Raw genomic sequence first — 23,749 nt, 5'->3', positions numbered from 1 at the left:
AGAGAAGGTGCAAAGGTGATTTAATAGAAATCAACATGGATTTATGAAAGGGAAATCATGTTTGACAAACCTACTGGAGTTTTCTGAGGATGTAACTGGTAGAATAGATAAGGGAGAACCAGTGGATGTGGTTTATTTGGATTTTCAGAAGGCCTTTGATAAAATCCCACATAAGAGGTTAGTGTGCAAAATTAAAGCACATGGGATTGGGGGTAATATACTGGCATGGATTGAAAATTGGTTAACAGACAGTAGGAATAAATGGGTCTTTTTCGGGGTGGCAGGCGGTGATTAGTGGGGTACCACAAGGATCAGTGCTTGGGCCCCAGCTATTCACAATATATATCAATGATTTGAATGAGGGAACCAAATGTAATATTTCCAAGTTTGCTGATGACACAAAACTAGGTGGGATTGTGAGTTGTGAGGTGGATGTAAAGAGGCTTCAAGGCAATTTAGACAAGTTGAGTGAGTGGGCAAATACATGGCAGATGCAGTATAACTTAGATAAATGTGAAGTTATCCACTTCGGAAGGAAAAACAGAAAGGCAGAGTATTATTTAAATGGTGATAGATTGGGAAATGTTGATGTACAAAGGAACCTGGGTGTCCTTGTACACCAGTCACCAGCAAACATGCAGGTGCAGCAGGCAATTAGGAAGGCAAATGGTATGTTGGCCTTCATTGCAAGAGGATTTGAGTATAGGAGCAAGGATGTCTTATTGCAGTTATACAGGGCCTTGGTGAGACCACACCTGGAATATTGTGTGCAGTTTTGGTCTCCTTACCGCAGAAGGGATATACTTGCCATGGAGTGAGTGCAGCGAAGGTTCACCAGACTGATTCCTGGGATGGCAGGACTGTCGTATGAGGAGAGATTGGGTCGACTCGGCCTGTATTCACTCGAGTTTAGAAGAATGAGAGGGGATCTCATTGAAAGGTAGAAAATTCTGACAGGGCTAGACAGACTGGATGTTTCCCCTGGCTTTGGGGGGGGGGTTCTAGAACGCAGGGTCTACAACACGGGGTAACAGTCTCAGGATATGGGGCAGAACATTTAGGACTGAGATGGAGAAATTTCTTCACTCAGAGGGTGGTGAACCTGTGGAATTCTCTACCACAGAAGGCTGTGGAGGCCAATTCACTGAACATATTTAAGAAGGAGATAGATAGATTTCTAGACACAGAAGGCATCAAGGGGTATGGGGAGAGAGCGGGAACATGGTATTGAGATAGAGAATCAGCCACGATCATATTGAATAGTGGAGCAGGCTCGAAGGGCCGAATGGCCTATTCCTGCTCCAATTTTCTATGTTTCTATGTCAAGGCCTTAAAGTGGGTGCAGAAGAAATGTACTAGAATGGTACCTGGGATAAGGGACTTCAGTTATGTGGAGAGACTGGAGAAACTGGGGTTGTTCTCTTCAGAACAGTGAAGGTTAAGGGGAGATTTGATAGGGGTGGTCAAGATCATGAACGGTTTTGATAGAGTAAATAAGGAGAAACTGTTTCCAGTGGCAGAAGTGTCTGTGACTAGAAGACACCGCTTTAAGGTGATCAGCAAAAGAGCCAGAGGCGATGAGGAAACATATTTTTTACTCAGCGCGAAAGGGTGGTGGAAGCAGATTCAATGGTAACTTTCAAAAGGGAATTAGATAAATACTTGAAGGGAAAAAATTTACAGGGCAATGGCGAAAGAGCAGGGGAATAGGACTAATTGGATGGTGCATTCAAAGAGCTGGCACAAGCATGATGGGGCAAATGGCCTCCTCTTGTGCTGTACCTACTATGACGTTATGAAGTAGAGATCATTACAGAGAGAGACATAATTTTTCTCATTTTTGTCCATGAATGATGCCACAGGAGAACAACTATATAGGAAAACATCATTTTGTGTGTCAAATATTGAAGAAACTTATGAGCTGTTACAGGGGATACTATTTTTGCATCCTTGTCAGTTTTTCTCCTATATTTTAATTTTAGCCAGCAGCATATTTTACCTATGTTAGCCTACTTAATGTTGAAGAAAGTTTTGAGGTGTAGGTTAAATAAACATTGGCCAGACTGATGGCATGAAAGTCCCCTCTGCCTGCTGACTGTAATGGTCCAATTTCCCATTTTCTGGAACGATATGCTGACTGATGTGACATCTTCTATGTGGGTCATAGATTTTTTTTTCCTCAGGATTTTGGCTAGAAAGTGAGAGCAGGAGTCCCTTATACACAGGACCCCTGGCACACAAGTAATTTTTGATGCAAAGGAAAGTTGGCTCCACAGTGACAAAACTACATCCATTACCCCAACTTCAGAACTGCACCACCCACTGCATCAGTGTAGCAATTCCATTTGCCACACTAGACATACTTGTGGTGTCTCTGAGTGATACTGATAATTCAGAACCAAATTATCAGTAATTTGGTAAGTACTCATGCACACAAAACTGGTCAAAAGCAACCAAAACCCATTTCACTTTGATCTTTTGCATCATCAAAGAGAAGATATTTTCATCCATCTGGCAGAGCTTGATTTAGACCCAGATCCCAGGTGTGTAAGATTTATATTTTATCTCACTGCACCAAATTGTCTCTATAAAACTAGGCCAACATCTGGAAATTGTCCTGGGAAACTTTTTTAATTCATTTAAAACTGTATGTTCAGATCACAATTTTATGCAATGGGAATTAATTTTACTTGCATACAAAATATACCACTACCAGCTATTATTTTTCAAAAAAACTTAATACTGTATGCAATAAATTGAAAAAAAATCTTTATAGTGCCATCTCTTCCTTATATTTGACATTGTTACAACATTTGAGTTGAAAGCACTTAAGAATATGTAAACCTTATTCTTGTGATGGCATACAAATTTACTTCTGTAAAGATTATTGAACTGATATGGTCAGTGCTCCTTTGTACTTTTCTTTCTTGTTCCCCCTAAGCTAAAATACATCATTCTACATGCTCTTCCTCCTCCCTACATCTTCATTTTGAACTTTTGCATTACCATTCCATTGAAATCAAGATTCATCACGCCGTCTCCAACTCTAACTCAATCTTTCCCAGAACTTCAAAATTCTTCCTCTTTCAGTCTTTTCTACCTCCTACAATCTTCAGGCTTTTAAATCCTAAACTTAGCATTACTACTCAATAGAATCATACTCCCTGATTCACTTTGGTTTTTTTCCCAACCTTCCTGATGCCTGTGACTCCTTAATAAAATAATTTAAAACATAGGAACAAAACTCTAACTATAAGTTAAAAGCACATGCACAAGATAAAGAATGGTATGCAATACACTGTCCAAGAATGAGGGCACAAGTTACACAGAGGATGATACATTTACTTTACAATGAAGCAATCGTTCACAATCCCCACATAACATACTTATGGGCTTTATACTCTGTAAAACAAAGCATTTATATTTTTTCCCGTAATCTTGCCACATTAGACCCTTAGTCCAGAAAATAATCTTACAAGAGACCTCTTTCCTGCCACATGATACAAAGCTACATAGAAAGATACATACAGTAACTATAATTATGGTGGTTTGCAGCAATGAAATATACAATATCCAATATTAATATTTCAATACGAAAGCTATGAAACTGTAAATTGGACGCTCTGGCCTAGACTTTTCAATTGTAATGTCATCAGTAATCCATTTAAAATGAATGGGTTACCATGGTAACCCAATCAGGAAACCTTGGCCATATATATTTGGGGGAAAACCAAAAATATTAAAGTAGATACTACTGGTGGTTGCAACAGACTCCCGCTCATCATTATTCTCCAGATAAAATATGTTACATTTGTTATCTAACATAATAGATAACTTGGACTGTTTTAAGGTGAACACAATCATGCGTTTGACAACTGTGGAAATTGCTTGAGGTCCACTCACAGTAATACACTCCCTACCATTGTTTGATTTATCTTAGTAGACTTTGCATGACATATTCTACTGATCTATGCTTCAAGTATTGGTCACCTTGATTATCAGCCAGAATTCTAGTGAGACAAAGCCTTGCACAATATGTCACCTCACTGCACTTCTGACTAACATGAATCTCCTTCCCCTTGAGGTAATTCAACCTCACCAACCCAAGAAAGATTCAATTAAATTTATGTTATTTATTTTGTGCTAGTCTTCATTCCGTGCCTAGGCTAATGCTTTACCATACATACAAGGCCAAAATGTGGTCATTTTTGGTTGGCTAATTATGCCAGATAATGAAGATAGCACTGTATTCACCTTTCCTTTAAGGAACACTGTTCAAACTGTCTAAATATCATATCTTCATTAACATTTTTTAAAATCATTCATTTGTGTAATTTTAGTTGATCAAGTAATTAAACAAAAAAAGCACCAAAAAGATTTGCCAGTAGAAAATTTGAATGAAGGAAGTTCAGTTTTAAATATTCTTATCTGAGCCCAGTCACCAAGGGCATGGCAGTGGTGCGATGGGAGGAGTACCTGCTGGCCCCTCAGGATTTGCCAGTAGAAAATTTGAATGAAGGAGGGTGCAGATGCTATAATGCAGTTGCTAAATATTAAAAAACTTACTTGGATAAGAAAAAGATAAATCAAAACTACTGAATGTTTTCAGTATTGTTAAGCAAAAATATTTCATTGGTGCTTTCTAGTCCTTTAGTGTTCAGAATTTCAACAAATCAAAAATATTCATAAAAAGCTTCCTAAATATGATGGGAATTTACTTTAGAAGATTTATCGCACGTTTGGTTTTGAAACTGTGTGCATGATCATGTTGGACACTAATCTGAAAGGAGTCAACTAACCACAACAAAACCACCAACCTGATACACTTTTAAAAGTTAAAAGAAAACAGCATAGTTATTACTTCGATTTAAAGGGAGGAGTTTTAAAATTTACAGCTGTGTATGTAGGAGTCTCTCATATATAAATACCAGCATTTATCCTTTTGAAAGCATTTCTGCATCAGATGTTCAACGATTTCAGGGGATAATCTATTGGGGATGCTAAACTGAAATACGGTTCGGGAGGCAAAATATGCTGGTATGTTGTACTTCAATTTATAATCACGTTAGCATGCAAAGGGTCAAGAAAGCCATAGGCCAGATTTCCACTAGTTTTGTCTGCATTGGCTTACTACATTTGTATCAATCTCCTTATGCAGTTTTCTGCATGTTTGTGTTTGTTTAATGTCACAGTCTGAAACATGGATATTAAGAAAGACATGATCTGAGGAACTGTCCAGTGATAAGTCTTAAAAGGTGGCCCATAAAAGACTAGTCAGTTATTTTCAAGGTCACCATCTCATATGTTGTATAAGAGGGAACAGTTTTCAATTTATTACTAGTCTCAGACATTCAATTTGATGCTGAATTTTATTATTCTATTGAATATTTGTCAAGGTATTCGACATCACTCCTTCTGTTAATGTTTATAAATAAACTATTGATACGTTTACAGATTCTATCTGCAAATATGATTTCAAAGGAAATTGGTGTACTTCTGGCGTTCATGTCTGTTACCCTGGTGTATGGAATAGGATATAAAGGATTCAACCAATCACCCTATAATACAAAAAGTCATGGCGGTAAGTTTTCATCTCATTTGGAAACAATTATTTGAGATTGCTGTGGTTTGTACTAATTACATGATGGATAAAGTTAGGCAACTGTGCTCTGTAGTATAGTGCAGGCTGAAGTTACTGGTCTACTTTTAGTCTGGGTAATATTTTTGTTTTATTTTTAATTTTATAGATGCCCCAAATTAGTGAAAATGGCTCTGAGCTCTGCAAGAAACCAGCTGGCAGGGTATGCACAAAAGCAATGTTAGTTCATTCTACTTCTAACTATCCCTTTGTCAGGAAAAGCATCCCATGGCCTCCTAAAAAATAAAGAGCTTGCCTTTATATAGAGCCTTTCACGACCTCAGGACGTCCCAATGCGCTTTACAGCCGATGTAGTACTTTTTTTTTTAAGTGTAGTCCCTGATGTAAAGTAAGAGAGTCTACACTCAGCTCTGTTTAAGGGTAATTTACCACGGTCAACTTTTGTCCCTCCATGAAGCTCTTTCCAGCTGGCTGGTCAAGCATCACTCAATTCCACATCAACAGAAGTGAGCGATAGTTGGATGAGCTGATCGATTAGCCAAAAGCAAAAAAAGCTCTGCGGACAGGACAAAAGTTGATTAACCGACAGATTAGCGCTCGTTTGCCTCAGAAGTCTGTGCAGTAAGTGGTTCCGAGGTCTGAAAATAGACTGTGGTCTGCCCTTTCAGGACTCCAAATGCAATGGCTAGTATTTTGTTACAAGGCTCACAAAGCTCAATGTCACAAACCATGAGAGTGAAGCATCAGTGGTTTAGTCATCTGAACCCAAAGATGTCAGTGATCAGCTCATAGCTCAGCTCTGAGCTTCTCACACTCCTGTGCTGAGAACTTATTACATTCTTCCCCACGCCCTTCATCCTGCTTTGAACATTCAAACAACTTTCTCCATCAATGACATTCTGACAATGCATTCTCAGAAGCTGCTATTAAGCCACACTACAGACCAAAGTGCTAAATAATTGCTTTCCATTCATTTCTCAGCCATGTGATCAAACCATAGTGCTCTTCTTTAAAGAAGGATTTCTAATTCTCTTATCCTATGAGGTGCTTCCCTACTGGCCTGAACAGAGCTGGTGGAAGGCTGCTGCTCCTCACGTGGGACCTTTGAGATGGCCGTGGCCATGACTTCTGGGTGCTGAAGCCTGTGAAAGCCCGGCCACAGGCTGCTGCCGGGGCAATCTGGCCCAATCAACTTGCTGGCACCATGGTGAATATTGGTTGAGAGGGAGGGCAAATGTGCAGACGTGCTGACATCCTGAGGGGCCAGCAGGTACTCCTCCCATCGCACCACTGCCATGCCCTTGGTGACTGGGCTCATCACTTCCACTGATCTACGGGAGAGTAGATTGCAGAAGATGACTGACCCCTTCAAAGTCCCTATCCTTTTGATCCACCAATCTCTCCATTGTGGAGCCCAGAAATTGCATGGCAGCCGTTTGAGCTTCCACCAAAGCTGCAAAGTGACCTAGCATGAACGCGCGCTCTGACAGCCCAGCTGCAGCATTTCTGGAGGTGACCACACTATCCTGGGTAGACCACAGAGTGTTGATGCCATGAAAGATGACACCATAGAGGCTGGATGTGGACTTCTCTGCTCTCAGCCATGGTGGCAAAACTCCTTAGCAGTTTTTCCAATATCTCGTACATCTGTTTGACTGAGACCAGCAGTTTTCTTCTCATTGATGGGCCGTCAGTCCCCATCTCTGACCTCCACAGCAGAGCTGGGAGAGGGCCTCACCCTCCAGTGAGGTCTCTCCTGGGCTGTCTCTGCCACCGGTAGCTGCTGCTGCCCACCGTTGCTCGGTGTTTCACCATGTGCAGATCCTACTAACTCATTATCTAACCCATGCGAAGTGTCAGTGTCTGAGCTGGTTCCTGGGAGGATTGGAGCGGCTGACAGTACATCCTCAGGGGGACTGTCCTCCTCTGAGGTCTGTTCTTGCACAGAAGCCTCTTATGCTGAGAAGGACCTAGAAGAAAGAGAAAATATGGAATGTAACCTTGCTTTAAATACAGTCAGGAAACGTGACAGAAATAGCATGAGTCACATGGGTGGGCTGCCCAAATCTGCAGATGATTGGAAGGGCAGCCCGTCCTTCAAATGTTAATGAGGCCCAGGAGTTAAAATGGCCCGAGTCTCACACCAAAGACGTCATGGAGGTTTGCCACCTACCCCGCCCCAAGACTATAGTCTCTTACATCCACACAGCTGAGAAAATATGGATTCAAATATATCAGTGGTTTCTCTCCAGTCAATGGATGGTAGACAAAAAAAAGTGCTTTAGTTTTTAGTTTTGTTATTTTTATCCCAGCTGCTAACTATGGGGGAGAATGCGCTCTTAAAAGGAGTTTAATCTGCCTTTACCTCAAAATGGCTGGTGCCAATGATTAAATCCTCAGAACTACCCAAAGATGCGCTTGTGTTTCTTAAAGTTTTCAGGGTTTCTTGCCCCTTGAATAAGCTGCTTCCAAAAAAAATAGTTCTATCAATCTCTTATTTAAGTTAAAGGAAACCACAAGATTCTCAGTCATGCAAAGCAGTGAATGTTAGGACACCACTGAAAGTTAACCAAATCAATTTTAGCTAACAAACTTAACCCCATGTATGGTATGAGGCTATATTCATCTGCAGTGTCCCTGCAGAGTAAATGAAGCCTCTTGTTTAGGCCTCCATTCTTCAAAGAAAGTGAATCCTTTCTTTGAACGGAGGTACATGCTATATTTCATTCGAACTAGGAAAATAACGCACCAGGCTGGAGGTGGTTATGCAAACAGAAATCCATCAGCGAGCTTACCCGGGGAGTAGCTGACCCAGGCAGATCCCAGGTTTCATCTCCATCTGTCTCAATTAGCTGATCGCAGTGAGCAGAGCAGTCGAACGATACAATTTGTCTCAGCAACAAGGGCAGGAAAAGTCATTGCATGCACCACATATTTAAAGATGTCTAGAAAGACACCCGGAGCGATAGAAACAGCAAAGTCTATTTTTCTAGAACTGCTTCTATGATGCTTGCATTAAAAAAAATAGTATTCAGCATATATCCCACATTCTCAATTTTTTGCCAAAACAGCAAAAGATGGCCCGGCAGTAAAAATATGCTCACATACATACATGCCACAGCCTAGGATGTAACTCCTTTCCCCACCCCACCACAATTTTTCAGTCGCCAGCTGTTTACCCTCTAGTAAGTCACACTGAACTGCCTTTGCACATCTCCTGGAAACCATTTCAAGAACAATATGGGCAAGTACTTGTGAGATTCTAGTTAGTTGAGGGGGTTGACTGGAGAATGTTAAGCTCCACAGAAAGGAGAGGACATTTTGTTTATAGATCAGAACAAATACCAAAATGTTTCATGGATTCAAAATCCTGGTATAATAAAATCATTGAGCACAAAATAAATAAGACTCACTATTTTATCTGAGCGCTACTGTTCCAGTTATTTTTATATTAATTTGAATAATATGTCCCTGTAAAAAGCAAATGCAACATTAATACACATGCAAACTTTTTTTTTATATTGCAATGTGGTAGCAAACATTATATTTTAGTCTTTCATTCATACAGAAATTTAATTTTGATGCACTATTTTTCATGTAACTTAGAAATTGTTTTACCAAAACAGGTTACGAATTAAAAGGGCATCATTACCAGAGTCTTGAAGACAACGGGAAGGGTGTCACAGGTAAGAAACGGCAATGTTTGTAGGGGGATCAATATTAACCATTCCTTTCAACCATTCGTGTAGCTGTAGAAATATTGTTAAGTTATCCTCCATGTAATAACTTTGGATATCAGATAGGTTGCAATGTGAGGTAATTAGCTAATTTTTAATCCTATTTGACATAAAATTTGACAAAGAAATAAATGCTCATTTCAAGTTTTTTCCTAACACCAACTTTTAGGTGTAAATCAGAGACAATCAATTAGAAAAAGAAATGGAGCTGTGTAACACCAGATCGCTGCCCATTTAGCACATCACCGCATAATTCCAGGAGGGGATTTGATGGGCACACATGCCTGTATTTTAATATTAATACTGTACTTATGTCATCATTTAGACTTCCACAAAATTTCCCAATGTGCACTTGGCCTGACGTTGATTTGTCTATCCACCCGTGTAAAATGGGCATCCAGGATTGCTAAGGACTGAACTTTATGTGAAAGCTCGTGTAAAGAATGCTGTAAGAAGATTCTGTCCACAATTTTCCATTTGTCAGTTATTATTTTTTTTGCTGCTGGTGGTTGTGGCAATTGTTATGGAACAACAATTTTTTTCTGAACAGCTGCAACACGACCACAATGTGTTTGTTAAAATTGGATAGCCAAGTGGTGAAGGATCGAATACTAGCAATAAAAACAGAAAATGCTGGAGAAGCTCAGCAAGTCAGGCAGCATCTGTGAAGAAAGAAACAGAGTTAACGTTTCAGGTCGAAGACCTTTCGTCAGAACTGGAAGATGTTAAAGGAATTCAAGTTTTTAAGCAAGTACAAAGCCAGGGAATGGGGGGGGGGGGGGAACAAAAGGGAAGGTCTGTGATAGGGTAGAGGGCAAGAGAGATTAAATGACAAAAGGGTCCAAGGTAAGGAGCGTGGTAATGGGGCAGGTTAAGAAACAAAAGATTGGTCAGGGGTGGCTGTAAATGTCCGCAGTAGAACCGTTACCAGCACTTGCTGTCCAAAAAAATGAGAGCAGTGTTTATAATCTGAATACTAGAGCCTGGTCTTTAGTTGTTGCCGAGCCTTTATTCACATAGATTCCCCTTACACACAAACCACACCCTAGCTAAGCTCTCCTATAAAAAGGATAGAGCGTCCCTAATTAATACCTACCACCTGAATATAATTAACACTAATTGATATGAATCATACAATTAACAGAGTCCCTTCTCTCTTTAAATAAAAAAATGTAAACTTTATATATCCAATACAAACAAAAATTTCAAAAATCAAAAACTTCCATACTCTGTACAACTATTCAAAGCATTACATTTTGAGGCGACCCATCTCCAGGACCTCTAATAATTTCTTCGTACCTCTTAGTAAAGCAGATGGCTTGAATCCACCCATTTAATTTTAGAGATTGCCTTTCTCTCCAGCATTTGTTTCAAGCCAGCAAGGTCAATCTGTAATCGTTTCTCACTCACATTTTTTGTGGAGTGTACATTATCCAACAATGAATGATTGTCTACATAACATTCAATGGATATACCATCCTCAGTACTCCCATTGTACAGGGTGTCACTCAATATATTTGCCACATAGAATCCCATATCCACTGCATTGACAAGAGCCAGTGTTTCAGCAGCCAGAGAGTAATTTTAACAACCCTTTTTATTTTCTTAGCTTCCCAAGCTAAAGGACGACATTTCCCATTCTCACCCATAAGGAACACTGTGAAACCAGTTGCACTATAATACCCATCAGGAAGATTAGCATATGAAGCATCGCTAAAGATAACTAGCTTCATTTTCTTTGGGTCACCTATGGATGGGAACTTAAGTACACATTTATCTATATTTAATTTTCATAATGTTTTATTTGCCCTTAAAGCATTCTCTACTATGGGGCTTTTCACTGAAGTGCTTAACTCCAACACATCAAAACTAGCATCTGGTCCAGTCTGAGTGCACAACCAGTTCAACTGACCAATCAAGCTTAGTAATTGCTCTGTCTCTTTAGATGACCTAGTACGATTAACCAGGATGGGAGTAACACTCTCTAAATATGATTGTTAATTTAAAGTTACACCAGGCCCACTCTGCTTAATCTAAACCAATATATATATATATAAAAAAGCCCCACAGGCCTTACTCCCAATTTTAAATTCTACTCTAATCTTATTAATGACAAGTTTCTCAAATTCCGCATTACCACCCAATAAGAAATCATCAACGTGCATCATGAAGATGCCTGAAAATTTTCCGATGTGGTACCATTAAAACATTGCCGGATCTGCTTTTAGTTGAACACAACCTACTTTCAGCAAAACAGATCCCACCAAAAAATACCATAATCTGGAAGCATCATTCAGGCCATATTCGCATTTGTTTAGTTTCCATAGTTTTCCTTCCACATCTGTTGCCTCTTTAGGTGGTTTCAGAAAAACTTCTCGGGGAAGTACTGCCCTGCAGAAATGCGGCTTTTACGTCAATTGACCTAAACCCCCATGAAAATGTTGCCAAGAACCAAAAAGATTTTTATTACCTTTCCAGCAGTGAGAGAATCCATTCAAACATCTGTATCACCAACCTTGCTTTAGCCTTATAAGTCCCATCCGCAAGGACTATTTCAGTACAAACTCATCTATGCGACAAAGCTGGTTAACCCTTATCTGTTACTTCAGAATAAACTCCAAATTCTTTCCAACTATCGAATTCCCTTTGTTTTGCCTCTTACTCATTTACCCTCAAGTTTATTGGCAGCCACCAAAACTTCATGATAATGAGGATTTCTGCTTCGAGTTCTGTTACATGACTGTTTTTTTTTATCATTGTCTGACCTAGTCAATCTATGTCCTCTACTTCCATTTCTATGTCCGTGGGGACTACTACTGCGAGGTCTCCCTCTTTCATCTCCAATTAGTGATCGTTTTCTGACATGAGATTCACTTCCAGACTCCCTATCACTACTTGGACTCTGCTTTCGTGCTCTCCACTCTCTTACCCCATTTTGCCAGTCCATGGACCTCGCTTCTTGGCCATCATCTGGAATATTCAACCAAAATTTAAACTTACCAGTAGCTTTGCCTGGACACCCCAAAATTGTTGCATCCCTCCATTCATTAGTCCCTTCTGGAACATAAGTCACCCGTGTACCCTCTTTGGGTAATTGTTCTGTGGATGTGATTAGCTCTGTCATGTGTTTCTTGATCACTGACATTACCACTGTCCAGCCCTCGATCTGCCTCAGTCTGCTCCTCAGGAACCTCATCAAAAAAATCATGAACATCTGAGGTACAAGGTGCCCCGTTTACTTCTATCAACTGCTCAGAGTCCGAGATTTTATAATTAATTCCAATTAATCATGAGGAATGAACCTTAACAGTTTGATTACCATGTTAGACAAGGACTGTCCTACCATCACGATCTATTACCGTACCAGGGCCTTTCCACTCCATGTGACCCTCTCTCTTATAGTATACCAAATCTCTTGAATTGAACTCTGTCTCAGATGGTCTAATACAATGCCTCAGTGCTCTACGAATTTTCACTGATACCTCAGCCTCGATAAAAGCCTGTTTCCTGCATGCATTACATTTAAATGCCCAGAAAAATGGCACTAATTGTAGTATCTTCTAAAGCAGGTGGATTATCACAAAGAACAGAAGGATAATTTGGGATTGTGCCCATAGACTGGTTGATAAGGACTATATCCTCCAACCATCTGAAGATAATTCTTTGCATGAACTGCCCATACCAGGGCAATTGACAATTTACACTCTGTTCGATCAGACAAAATTTTATGCACCATGCTATCAATCACAACATGATTCCTTTCACAAAGACCATTGCTAAAAGGGCTCTCAGCTGCTGGATCCATGACAATTACATTCATATTCTCACACATATCGCTGAACCATAGTATCCATCCTATCTGTGCCCCTTATGAGGGGCACAGATAGGATGGATACTAAGGAGCTTTTTCCCTTTGTTGAGGGTTCTATAACAAGGGGACATAGATTCAAGGTAAAAGGCGGGAGGTTTAGAGGGGATTTGAGAAAGAACTTTTTCACCCAGAGGGTGGTTGGAGTCTGGAACTCACTGCCTGAAAGGGTTGTGGAGGCAGGAACCCTCACAACATTCAAGAAGCATTTGGATGAGCACTTGAAATGCCATAGCATACAAGGCTACGGACCAAATGCTGGAATATGGGATTAGAGTAGACAGGGCTGATGGCCGGCGCGGACACGATGGGCCGAAGGGCCTCTATCCGTGCTGTATAACTCTATGACTCTACTCTATGATAACTCCACATTAGCAAATTCACCTCCATTATCAGTCAAAAACTTTGCTGGTGTACCAAGTCCAGTCCCTATCCAGTTGTCCATAATTTTATTTAGAATAACTTTCTTCTCCTTACCATATATTAGTGTAAAAATACTAAATCTTGTAGCCAGGTAAGATGAAAACATTTCTGTCTTTGTCCCATCTATGGAAACTATCTCATTAAAGTCACATGCTAATGGAACACTAACAACAGGATGTGGGGGCATCTGTCTATACTCCTTACAGATTTCACAGTTCTGATTAATCTCTTCTATTAGCCTTGTATACTCCTCATGAACTACACCTGCATCTTTTAGCAGGATTTTTAAAGTACGGTGGGCAAATTGTCCATATAACTTAAAGACAATTTGTTTTTTTCTCTCTTATCCTTATTGCCTGGTGCCATTAATACTTGCCTAACACGCTGGTGAGAAACATCAGGTTTTATTCAGGGGATACGATAATGCCCAGACTGGGTAAACTACAGATCAACCAATTTCCCAAAAATGATTGCCTTATCATGTTCTATGACAAGTTTCATTTTTGACTTTTTCATGGAAGGTTTTCTCAAAAGCATAGGTATCTCACTACAGACTACATCCGTACTTATAAAATGGCTTACTCCAGCTATCTTACTTTAATTAACACCTTCAAGGTGTTGTCATCTCCAAACCTAAAACATGTAGAATTTTTATATTCCTTAACCTTGCTTCGATCCTCACTACTTAGTTAATCAAGATAACATTTTAACTAATCTACCCCACAGCATAGTATCATAGTAGGTACAGCACAAGAAGCGGCCATTCGGCCCATCTTGCCTGTGCCAGCCTACAGTTGAAGTACATGCACTAACACCGCACAATTAAAGGAATCCGTGACTAATACATTCATCACAGGATTAAAACTCCTTGTGACCAGTTTAATTTGTTCATGTTCATCATTATCTTCATTCTCTTCATCCTCTTCCTCAGAACTAATTTCTATATGCGTCATTTCAAAGACCCTGCGTCTTCGCTCTGAGCAATTCGCCTCATTATGATACTTAGAGTCACATCTAAAGTTTCTCCTGATTTTTCCTTGGGCATTCCTGGAATTCAGTCACCCGCTATTACTGTTCCAATTTTGTCTTCTGTTGATATAACTAGATTTGCTGTACCTGCTTCCATCATCATTTGGCTGTCTTTAATCCTTCTGTCATATTGATGCCTGCGTCCGGTCTCTTGAAAATTTTGAAACCTGGACTGGTGCCTGCATTTAGTATCTGGAACATTTCGATACTTGGTAACATCGAATCTTCTGTTCTTTGTGTCACAGCAGAAGACCCCATTTGTTCCATGAAGGCTGAAGGGAATGACTGTTTCCCCAGGAATTTCTTTAAGGCAGCAGACATTTAATCCAACAGAGTCTCCTTTTCCAAGAACTGGACGCCAGTTAGGACCAGTTGCTTGTCCATATGAGACACCTTAGCATAATCTAGTAATTTAAATGTTAGTGCCAATTCAGGGATTCCCAATTTGAACTTTTTGTACAATTTGCTAAAGTCCATGATATACTCTTCCATTAAATGATAGATTTCAGAAAATGGACAATCAAATACTGACCAGGCCTCATAGGCACTTAATAGGTCATCTTTCTTATAGATTTTATCCAGAAATTCTATTAGAAAGGTAAAATCTTTATCATTATCCAAAAGATCTGCATCCATCTCAGAAAATACCTTACTTCTGATTTTACTTCATTCAGGAAGCGACAATGCCAAGGCCATGTCTTGTTTTCTCTTTGGTAGAGTAGTAACCTGTGTCCACGTATCAACCTCATTCTTCCACTGGTCATATGGTTCAAACTCCGAGAACATCAAAGGGAAATCGTACCTCGACGATTGAAACTTGCTTTCTGCCATTTTCCACAATAGCCACTAGGCTTTCAAGTTTTGTTTTGTATGTCCAAAAAAAATCATAGTTTCCAACCTCCACTTTAAGGCAATCATCCTCTGCTACCTTGTTAAAACTGGATAGTCATGTGGTGAAGGAAAGAATACTGGAGCCAGGTCTTTAGTTGTTTCCAAGCCTTTATTCACAGAGATTCCCCTTACACACCCTAGCTAAGCTCTCCTATAAAAAGGATAGAAGAGAGTGCCCAATTGATAATCACCATCTGAACATAATTAACACTAACTGATATAAATCATGCAATTGACAGTGTTTCCTTGGGAATCTCCCTATATCTGTGCTTTTTGAAGGAAGGAGAGGACGACCAACAAAGGGATGCAAAGAAGGTTGGACTGGACCAGAGACGGTCTGCTCCTAGCCTCGCACCCACATAGACTGAGATGCATCCACCTAAAACTGTCAGGAGCAGTGCCTACGCAAGCTGCCATTCATAAAGAAGGCTGAAACTGAGTTGTGTCAAATGCTGCAAGAATGACCTGCAGCCAAACCCATCCACATGCATGCCATTTCCAGTAGCTACAAAGATGGCAACAATCCTTAATACCTATATCTCCAAATCATTCGAAGGTGCCATTAGCGACATCGACTGCAATAGTCAATCCTCAGTACACAGATGTATAAAGCATGTGGCAGATGCCTTGTTTGTTGAAGGACCAATTTCATTTTGTCCGTAGACAACCGGCAGCCGCATCATAGGGCTGTGCAATTTTACCAAATATCAGGATACCCAAATGTCCAAAGGTGACAGATTGCACCCATGTGGTCTCACACGTTCTATTGTCTACATGAATCAGAATGGTTTGTGCCTCCACTGTTCAGCTCATTGGTGAAAGTCTGATGAAAGACAATTTTCACTTCACAGACAGCTGTCACAATGTCTTAATTTTAAGGCACTCCAAGGTACCACTAATAGTTAACCCAGAAAGACAAATATCAAGGTGGTTCCTGGTCAAAGAAAGCTATCCTCTGGAACCATGGTTCATGACACCTCTGGGGTATCCCAGGACACCAGCTGGAAATGGAAACTGCCCTGGTCAAAATCACAAATGACATCCATCGTGAGTGTGGTGAAACAGACTTCCTTGTCTTCCACAAGCTTTCCGTGATGTTTGAGATGGTCAAACATGTAACGTCCTCCATTGCCTCATCTCTGCTTCCAACTCCATGGGATTGCCCTAGCATTGTTCCATTTCTACCTATCCAAATGTAGCCAGCACATTTCCAGTCGCTTCTCTTCTGTCACCAGACTCACCGCTGGATTGCCCCAAGGATCTATCCTTGGTCCCCTCTCCTTTCCCATTTACATGCACCTCAGTGACATCAACCACAGAAATGGGGAGTCACCAGCTTCCATGTGTGTGCTGATAACAAACACATCTACCTGTCCACCACTTGTCTGAACCACATGATTATCACTATGCTGTTAAGATTGCCAGTCTGACATCAAGTTGTGGATAAGTCAAATTCTCCACTAACTGAACACTGAAAAGACTGAACTCCTCTCTCAAGCCACTGATCCCATTGCCCTAGCTGGCCAGACTCTCAGGCTGACCCAGACAGTTTTATAATCTTGGCATCCTATTTGACCCAGAGCTGAGCTTCAAACCCCACAACGTATCTGTCATCAAGATTACCGTTACTGAAACCCTTCTAAATGCTTTTGTCAAAGGGAGGAGTTTTAACCCACACCGGCAGAAACTATCCTGAGAGACAGCACCGTTCTACTCTTGCCCCTGTTTTTTTTTATTCGTTCACGGGATGTGGGCGTCGCTGGCAAGGCCGGCATTTATTGCCCATCCCTAAGAGGGCAATTAAGAATCAACCACATTGCTGTGGGTCTGGAGTCACATATAGGCCAGACCGGGTAAGGATGGCAGGTTTCCTTCCCTAAAGGACATTAGTGAACCAGATGGGTTTTTACGACAATCCGGTAGTTGATGGGTACTGCCACACCATGACCATTGATCAGTGTGAAAGCAAAACTAGTATGACAAATGAGTAAAGCCTTGCCTCATGGTTCTCTTTAGCCTGTTCAAGCTAGAAGAGATAGCCTATTCCACACTGGAACCTCAGGCCTTGATGGTAGTAATTTAAACACTTGTGAGCAAATCACAGGCTGGCCTTCGAGCCTCTGGCATTGGTGAATCCACACACTCCATGGTGTACTGCAGTGTTGAATAAACATCCTGCAAGGCTGTGTACTTATGGCTAGCTGACTTACCAGTACCTGCTCACCAACGCTCAGCTCAGGTTCTGCCAGAACTGCTCAGCTCCAGACCTTATCACAACTTTGATCCAGATATGGACACAAGAGCTAAATGTCAGAGGAGAGGTGAGAGTACCTGCCATCAAGGCAGCATTTGACCAACTATGGTACCACAGTGCCCTAAGAAAACAGAGGTAAATGGGAGTCAATGAGAAAATCCTCTAGTGGCTGGAGTCTTATATCACCAAGGTGGTCATGGTCGTCAGAGGCCAATTATCGCAGCTCCAGGGCATCACTGCAAGAATTCCTCTGGGTAGCATCCTTAGCCCAACCATCTTCAGCTACTTCATCATTGCCATAGTCAGGAATGGAGCTGTTCGTTGATAATTCCAGTGTTCAGCCCCTTCCTAACTCCTCCGATAATGAAGCAGTTCATGCCAGCCAATAGCAGGACCTAGACCACATCCAAACTTAGGCTGACAGTGGAAGGTAACATTCATGTCACTTATCTCCAACGAGAAATGCCCAATAATGTCGCCATGACCTTCAACGGCACCGCTATCGCTATTTCTCGTGATCGAAAGCTTGAGGGCACCACTGACCAAAAGCTTAACTGGACCAGCCATATCAACACCATGGCTACAAGAGCAGAGCAGGGCAGGGTACTCGGTAATGAGTGGCTCACTTCCTGACCCCTCAAAATCTCTCCACCATCTACAAGGCACAAGTCAGGAGTGTGATGGAATACTCAAGAAGCTGATCACCATTCAGGGAAGGCCTGTTCACTTGATTGGTGCACATCACTGTGGTATCCATTACCAGTGCACTGTGGCCGCAATATATATGATCTTCAACAACACCTCCGTCCTTGTGACCTCTACCATCAAGAATAACAAGAACAAGGGCTGCAATGTTGCGGGAACAACAATATCTCCATGTTCCCCTCCAAGTCACATGCCACACTGACTTGAACAAACATCATTGTTTCTTTATTGTTGCTGGGTCACCTGCCTAACATCATGGAAGCACCATCACCACAAGAGCTGCACCAGTTCAAAATGGCAACCCACCACCATCTTCTAGGGATGGGCAATAAATGCAGCTTTTTTAGTGTCGCTTATATCACAACAAATTAAAATAAAGCCATGCAGTTACCTTAGATGGGAGGATTGCTTTGGTCTGAATGCATTTAAAGATGTAAATGAAGGAAAACTTTCAGGAGAAAGATGCTGGTGTTAAATGCATCCTGTACTTAATGGACATTTACAGCACAGATTAAATGTAATTTGAGACAGTGTGAAGGGGAGGTAATTGTAATTGTCTCAGGTGCTTAGTGCATTGGACCAATGGAACGGAAGTGTGTTCTTTTCCTTTGGCTGACCTTGTAAAGTCACTGCACTTGTTCCCACATTGCCTTCAGGTATGTGGTATGTTGTCATGGCACTCACATTGGTTGCCACCTCCTGCTACTCTTGTTGGGCAGCTTGCCTATGGAACCTACAGCAAAATGTTCTGAATAGAGTCTTCCAGTGCCTCACTTCATCCATCAAAATTCCTCAGATCTGATTGAAGAAACAGGGTGTTCTGTGCCCTCTTGAAGTGCCAGTAGGCATGTTTCCAAACAATGGTGCTGCCTTCCAAACCACAAAGCCCTACCCTGAAGCTGCTGCAGGGTCCAAGCTCTAAAAGACATGCAATTTTCACACTGGAAACTTGCTTCCATTATGCAATGATGCTAACCCTGGAATCACATGGTGGATCAGTGCACAGTGGGTCAAACAGATACTCCTCTCACATTGTCTCACTTCCGATCAGACTTATGAGTTTTAAAGGAGAAATTGCAAAGGAAATTCCACAAAAATAGATGAATAATGTGTTTTTTTCTGATCCTCTCACAGCAAATAATTCCTAAATTCAAAATTCATCTCCGTCACCATGGAAAACCTAAATGGTAACTTATTATACCTCTAATTCGATACTTTCCCAAGTCAGAGTCAACACAACACAATCATCTGGATCCCTTAAATAAATGGGACATTGCTGAAGAATCAAAACTGATATTTATTTCTTCACTGGGATATATGGCCAATATTTTTGATTCTCCCACATATGACCAATAGTATTATGATTTATATATGCTGCATGTCCAATAGAAAGTGGTAACATCTACAATCTTGGTACATGTGAATGAGAGCATACATTAAAATAGTATAATTGATAAGGGCAAGAACTATTACAATCTACAAACACAGATACTGTCACATTGACAAATTATTCCACAAGTATCAATCTATTATGATTGTAAATACAAAAAATAAACAAAATTCATACAAATACAACTTACAGGATTCAAGTACAGTTTTCTCAACTTCAGAGTATATCCTTTAGCCAGTTATCTATTTAAATATTGATCAAGAGATTTTTAAAGCCACATTTTTGATGACGAGCTTCAATGGAAGCCTAATCTGATTAAACATATTAATTGAACTAATTTCTACCCTATTTAAAATGGTCATATTAACATCTCATTTTCAATTCTCAAGCCAGTGTGAGGTAAGTGTTTCTAATTTGTTTATCCTGGCCAAAACTGTCTTATTTGTGTAAATAGCACTTGTTTTAATAATTTTCATATTTCATTGTATTAAGGAGAGAATAATAATCAACTTGGTTTCATAAAAATCACACTGTATTTAACATGCAACTACAATCTAAGCTATTTCTTTCTACTTCCACAGTAAGAGGAGAGCCAGGACCACCTGGACCACCTGGACCCCCTGGACCTTCAGGCTCAGCAGGATATCCAGGAAAGCCAGGTGTTGGGCTGACAGGAGCTCCTGGCATTCCAGGACAACCAGGAGCACAAGGACTGTCTTCAAAGGGGACTCCGGGCACTCCAGGACCACCAGGACAGTCAGGTAGAATAGGATATCCTGGACCAAAAGGTGATACAGGAATTCCAGGGATACAAGGGCCAAGAGGTAGTCCAGGAACTCCAGGACATCCTGGACCAGCTGGATTGTCTGTTGTTGGTAAACCAGGTCCACCAGGGCCAGCAGGTTCTTCAGGAGTACCAGGATTACCTGGAGCAAAAGGACACCCGGGTTATCCTGGCCTCCTCGGGCAAAAGGGGGAAAAGGGAATTGGAATTCCAGGGCTTCCTGGTGAAAAAGGACCACCAGGTCCACCAGGGCCACAAGGAACCCCTGGTCCAGCAGGATTACATACATTAGGAGCCCCTGGTCGTACTGGGGAACCAGGTGAAAAAGGTAAAATGGGACCACCGGGCCCATCTGGTTATTCAGGTGCACCAGGCCATAAAGGACCACCAGGACTACCTGGAAAAACTGGAATTGGAAAGCCTGGAGCAGATGGTATACCAGGATTACCAGGGCCTCCTGGGGCTAAAGGTCATCTTGGAATACAAGGTTTGCCTGGGGCACCAGGGTTGCCTGGTATTGGAAAATCAGGGATACCAGGACCCAAAGGAGAGCCTGGTCCTGTAGGCTACACTGGATATCCTGGAAAGAAAGGAGATATTGGATCAATTGGCAATCCAGGAGCTCCTGGATTGGTGGGTCCAGCTGGTGTACCAGGATCACATGGCCTAAGAGGTTTACAGGGGATCCCTGGCGCACCAGGAGCAAAAGGTGTACCCGGGCACATGGGTGTACAAGGGTATCCAGGATCAAAGGGTGAGCCAGGGCCTGGTGGTGCTCCAGGAAAATCAGGATTTCCAGGAAAACCAGGGGCACCAGGTTTACTAGGACCAGTTGGACCATCTGGCCATAAAGGTGATACTGGACTTATTGGCTCTCCTGGTAAATCAGGAAATCCTGGTGCCCCTGGTCCTCAAGGTCCATTAGGTTTTCCAGGTGCAGTAGGATTAAGAGGGCCTGCTGGAATACCTGGTCATAAAGGTTTGCCTGGGTTGTCAGGTGCTCAAGGGCTTCCTGGAGATAAAGGTGTTCCAGGAAATCCAGGTAGACCAGGTCCTCCAGGTATCGTTAGCAGACAAATAACTAAGGGGACACCAGGTGCACCTGGACCAACTGGAGCAGAAGGCGCTCCAGGCCCACCAGGTCCCCCTGGTCTACCAGGCATACCTGGTGAAATTTTTATACAACCAGAAAAATCTGTACAGCCACCACCTGGATTGTTGAGTCCTATTCCAGCTTTTACAGCCATTCTTTCTAGGCCATATCCACCAGCAGGACAACCAATAATATTTGACATAATACTGACCAATTCAAACAATAACTATAATCCAACATCTGGTATTTTTACATGTGAAGTATCAGGTATTTACCAATTTAGTTATCATGTACAAATCAAGGGGGCAAATGTTTGGATCGCATTATATAAAAATGGAAAATCCATACTGCAAACATATGATGACTATACAAAAGGATACGTTGATCAGGCCTCAGGAAGTGCTATAGTACACCTACATGAAAATGACCAAGTCTATGTACTGTTACCTTCAGAGGAAGCCAATGGTTTATATTCATCTGATGAGAAACAGTCATCCTTCTCAGGGTTTTTAATTAGCCCCTCATGATTTACACCAATTGAAGAAAAGCCGCTATGAATTATGAATCTGACCAATTTGCTGAGGATATGTCTTACTTGATAAACAATGTAAGGAATCAATTGCAACTAAAAAGCACGATTACCTAAAACAATAGTCAAGTTGATAAGTCACTACAGTATCATTTTAATGCACAAATATATCTGTGCAACTAATGTTTGTCTTCCTATAGTAAGCAAATGTCCCTGAATCTGAATCATCTAGGTTTACCATACGGATACGGCTTATACAGCAATACAGGTGTGACGACACATACTGTACCAGAAATAATTGTATGTATTTTTGTAGGTTCATGAGGAAGAAATGTGCGCTATCCATTGTCAGTTACCAAATAACTGTTCAGTCTGTGTGACATCATTACGTTCTTTTCTATATCAGCATCTTAGTAGAAAATATGTTAAAACAAGAAATATATTTTGGTAATCTGGAATCAGTCTTTAACCCTCTCCATTGTTTCCTCCCTAAAAAGAGTCTGCAATCTTCCTAATTTTCAATGTTGTGTTTGAAATTACAGTAATTCTATTTTTTTGTTTGTTTCTAGATTTTAGTTGAGCACCACTACTTTCTCCATTTCATCAAACTATTTCACAATTCATAAATTTTACTTATTCAATTTATAACCAATAGCTACTTGATCAGCAGTATTTTAAATGTATTTATTCGAAAGAAAATGTAAATAATTTTTCTAATGAGTAAAATTTTTTTCAATGTATAGAAATGATCTTTTTGTTTGTATGATGTTAAACCATACAGATCAGGAAAGCCCGAGATTTGATTCCTGGTCTGTGCAGAGTTATCTATCAGCCAGCTTGGCGGTGAAGACACCACTATTGATTTCAGAGCTTCTAGACTAGGGAGGGGCAGGTTGGAAAGGGGGAGGGGGGAGGGGGGGCGGTGGTGGGGCTTAAATGCACCAAGCTTCCTAATCTGGATCAGTATTCTAGTGAACGCTGCTGGAATTGGCACATATCACCTGGCAACAGGAGTAGGCTTAGCTGCGGTGTCAACACAGACAAATTGCCAAGTGATACTCTCTGGAAGCACAGATGAAGAATGACCACTTGATCGATGTATCAGAGGGGTTCTGGCATCCATGGAACTGTACCTCGGATGAGTCAAAACCTTCAGGAGAAGGGGAGAGAAAAGTAGGAATGGAAAGCTTGCACCATTCAAGTTTGAATACTGCTATAAAGGGCAACTTTTATATAAATGAACTGTAACAAACTGGATTTACCCAATCATATTGTATTACTACTGCTTAAAGAAACTTTTAATATGTGGTGTCAAATAAATGTTGGAACTAGAATCAAACAGGTTTATTTATTTAATACAAATATCCGAATATTCTTTTGCAATAAGATTGCAAATTATGAGCCTACCAACAAAGACCAAAGATGTTAAACTCAACATATTTTAGTT

The 23,749-nt window shown here is 40.9% G+C and overlaps 2 protein-coding genes across 5 annotated transcripts in view; one reads left to right on the top strand and one right to left on the bottom strand.

Annotated features, from left to right (window-relative positions):
* The window catches only part of nt5dc1 (5'-nucleotidase domain containing 1), a 568,661-nt gene that overhangs the window by 376,307 nt on the left and 168,605 nt on the right, over positions 1-23,749 (bottom strand). The window lies entirely within an intron of this gene.
* The window catches only part of LOC137321547 (collagen alpha-2(IV) chain-like), a 112,959-nt gene that overhangs the window by 66,962 nt on the left and 22,248 nt on the right, over positions 1-23,749 (top strand). The window contains exons 7-10 of the mRNA XM_067983944.1: positions 5,455-5,581; positions 9,226-9,285; positions 20,478-22,289; positions 22,535-22,602. Coding sequence (XP_067840045.1) covers positions 5,455-5,581; positions 9,226-9,285; positions 20,478-22,289; positions 22,535-22,602 — 2,067 coding nt within the window. The remainder of the gene's footprint in view (positions 1-5,454; positions 5,582-9,225; positions 9,286-20,477; positions 22,290-22,534; positions 22,603-23,749) is intronic.

This window comes from Heptranchias perlo, chromosome 5 (assembly GCF_035084215.1).
Source record: "Heptranchias perlo isolate sHepPer1 chromosome 5, sHepPer1.hap1, whole genome shotgun sequence".
Taxonomy (NCBI): domain Eukaryota; kingdom Metazoa; phylum Chordata; class Chondrichthyes; order Hexanchiformes; family Hexanchidae; genus Heptranchias; species Heptranchias perlo.
Note: the sequence above shows the minus strand (reverse complement) of the source record. Positions and strands in the feature narration are given on the sequence as shown.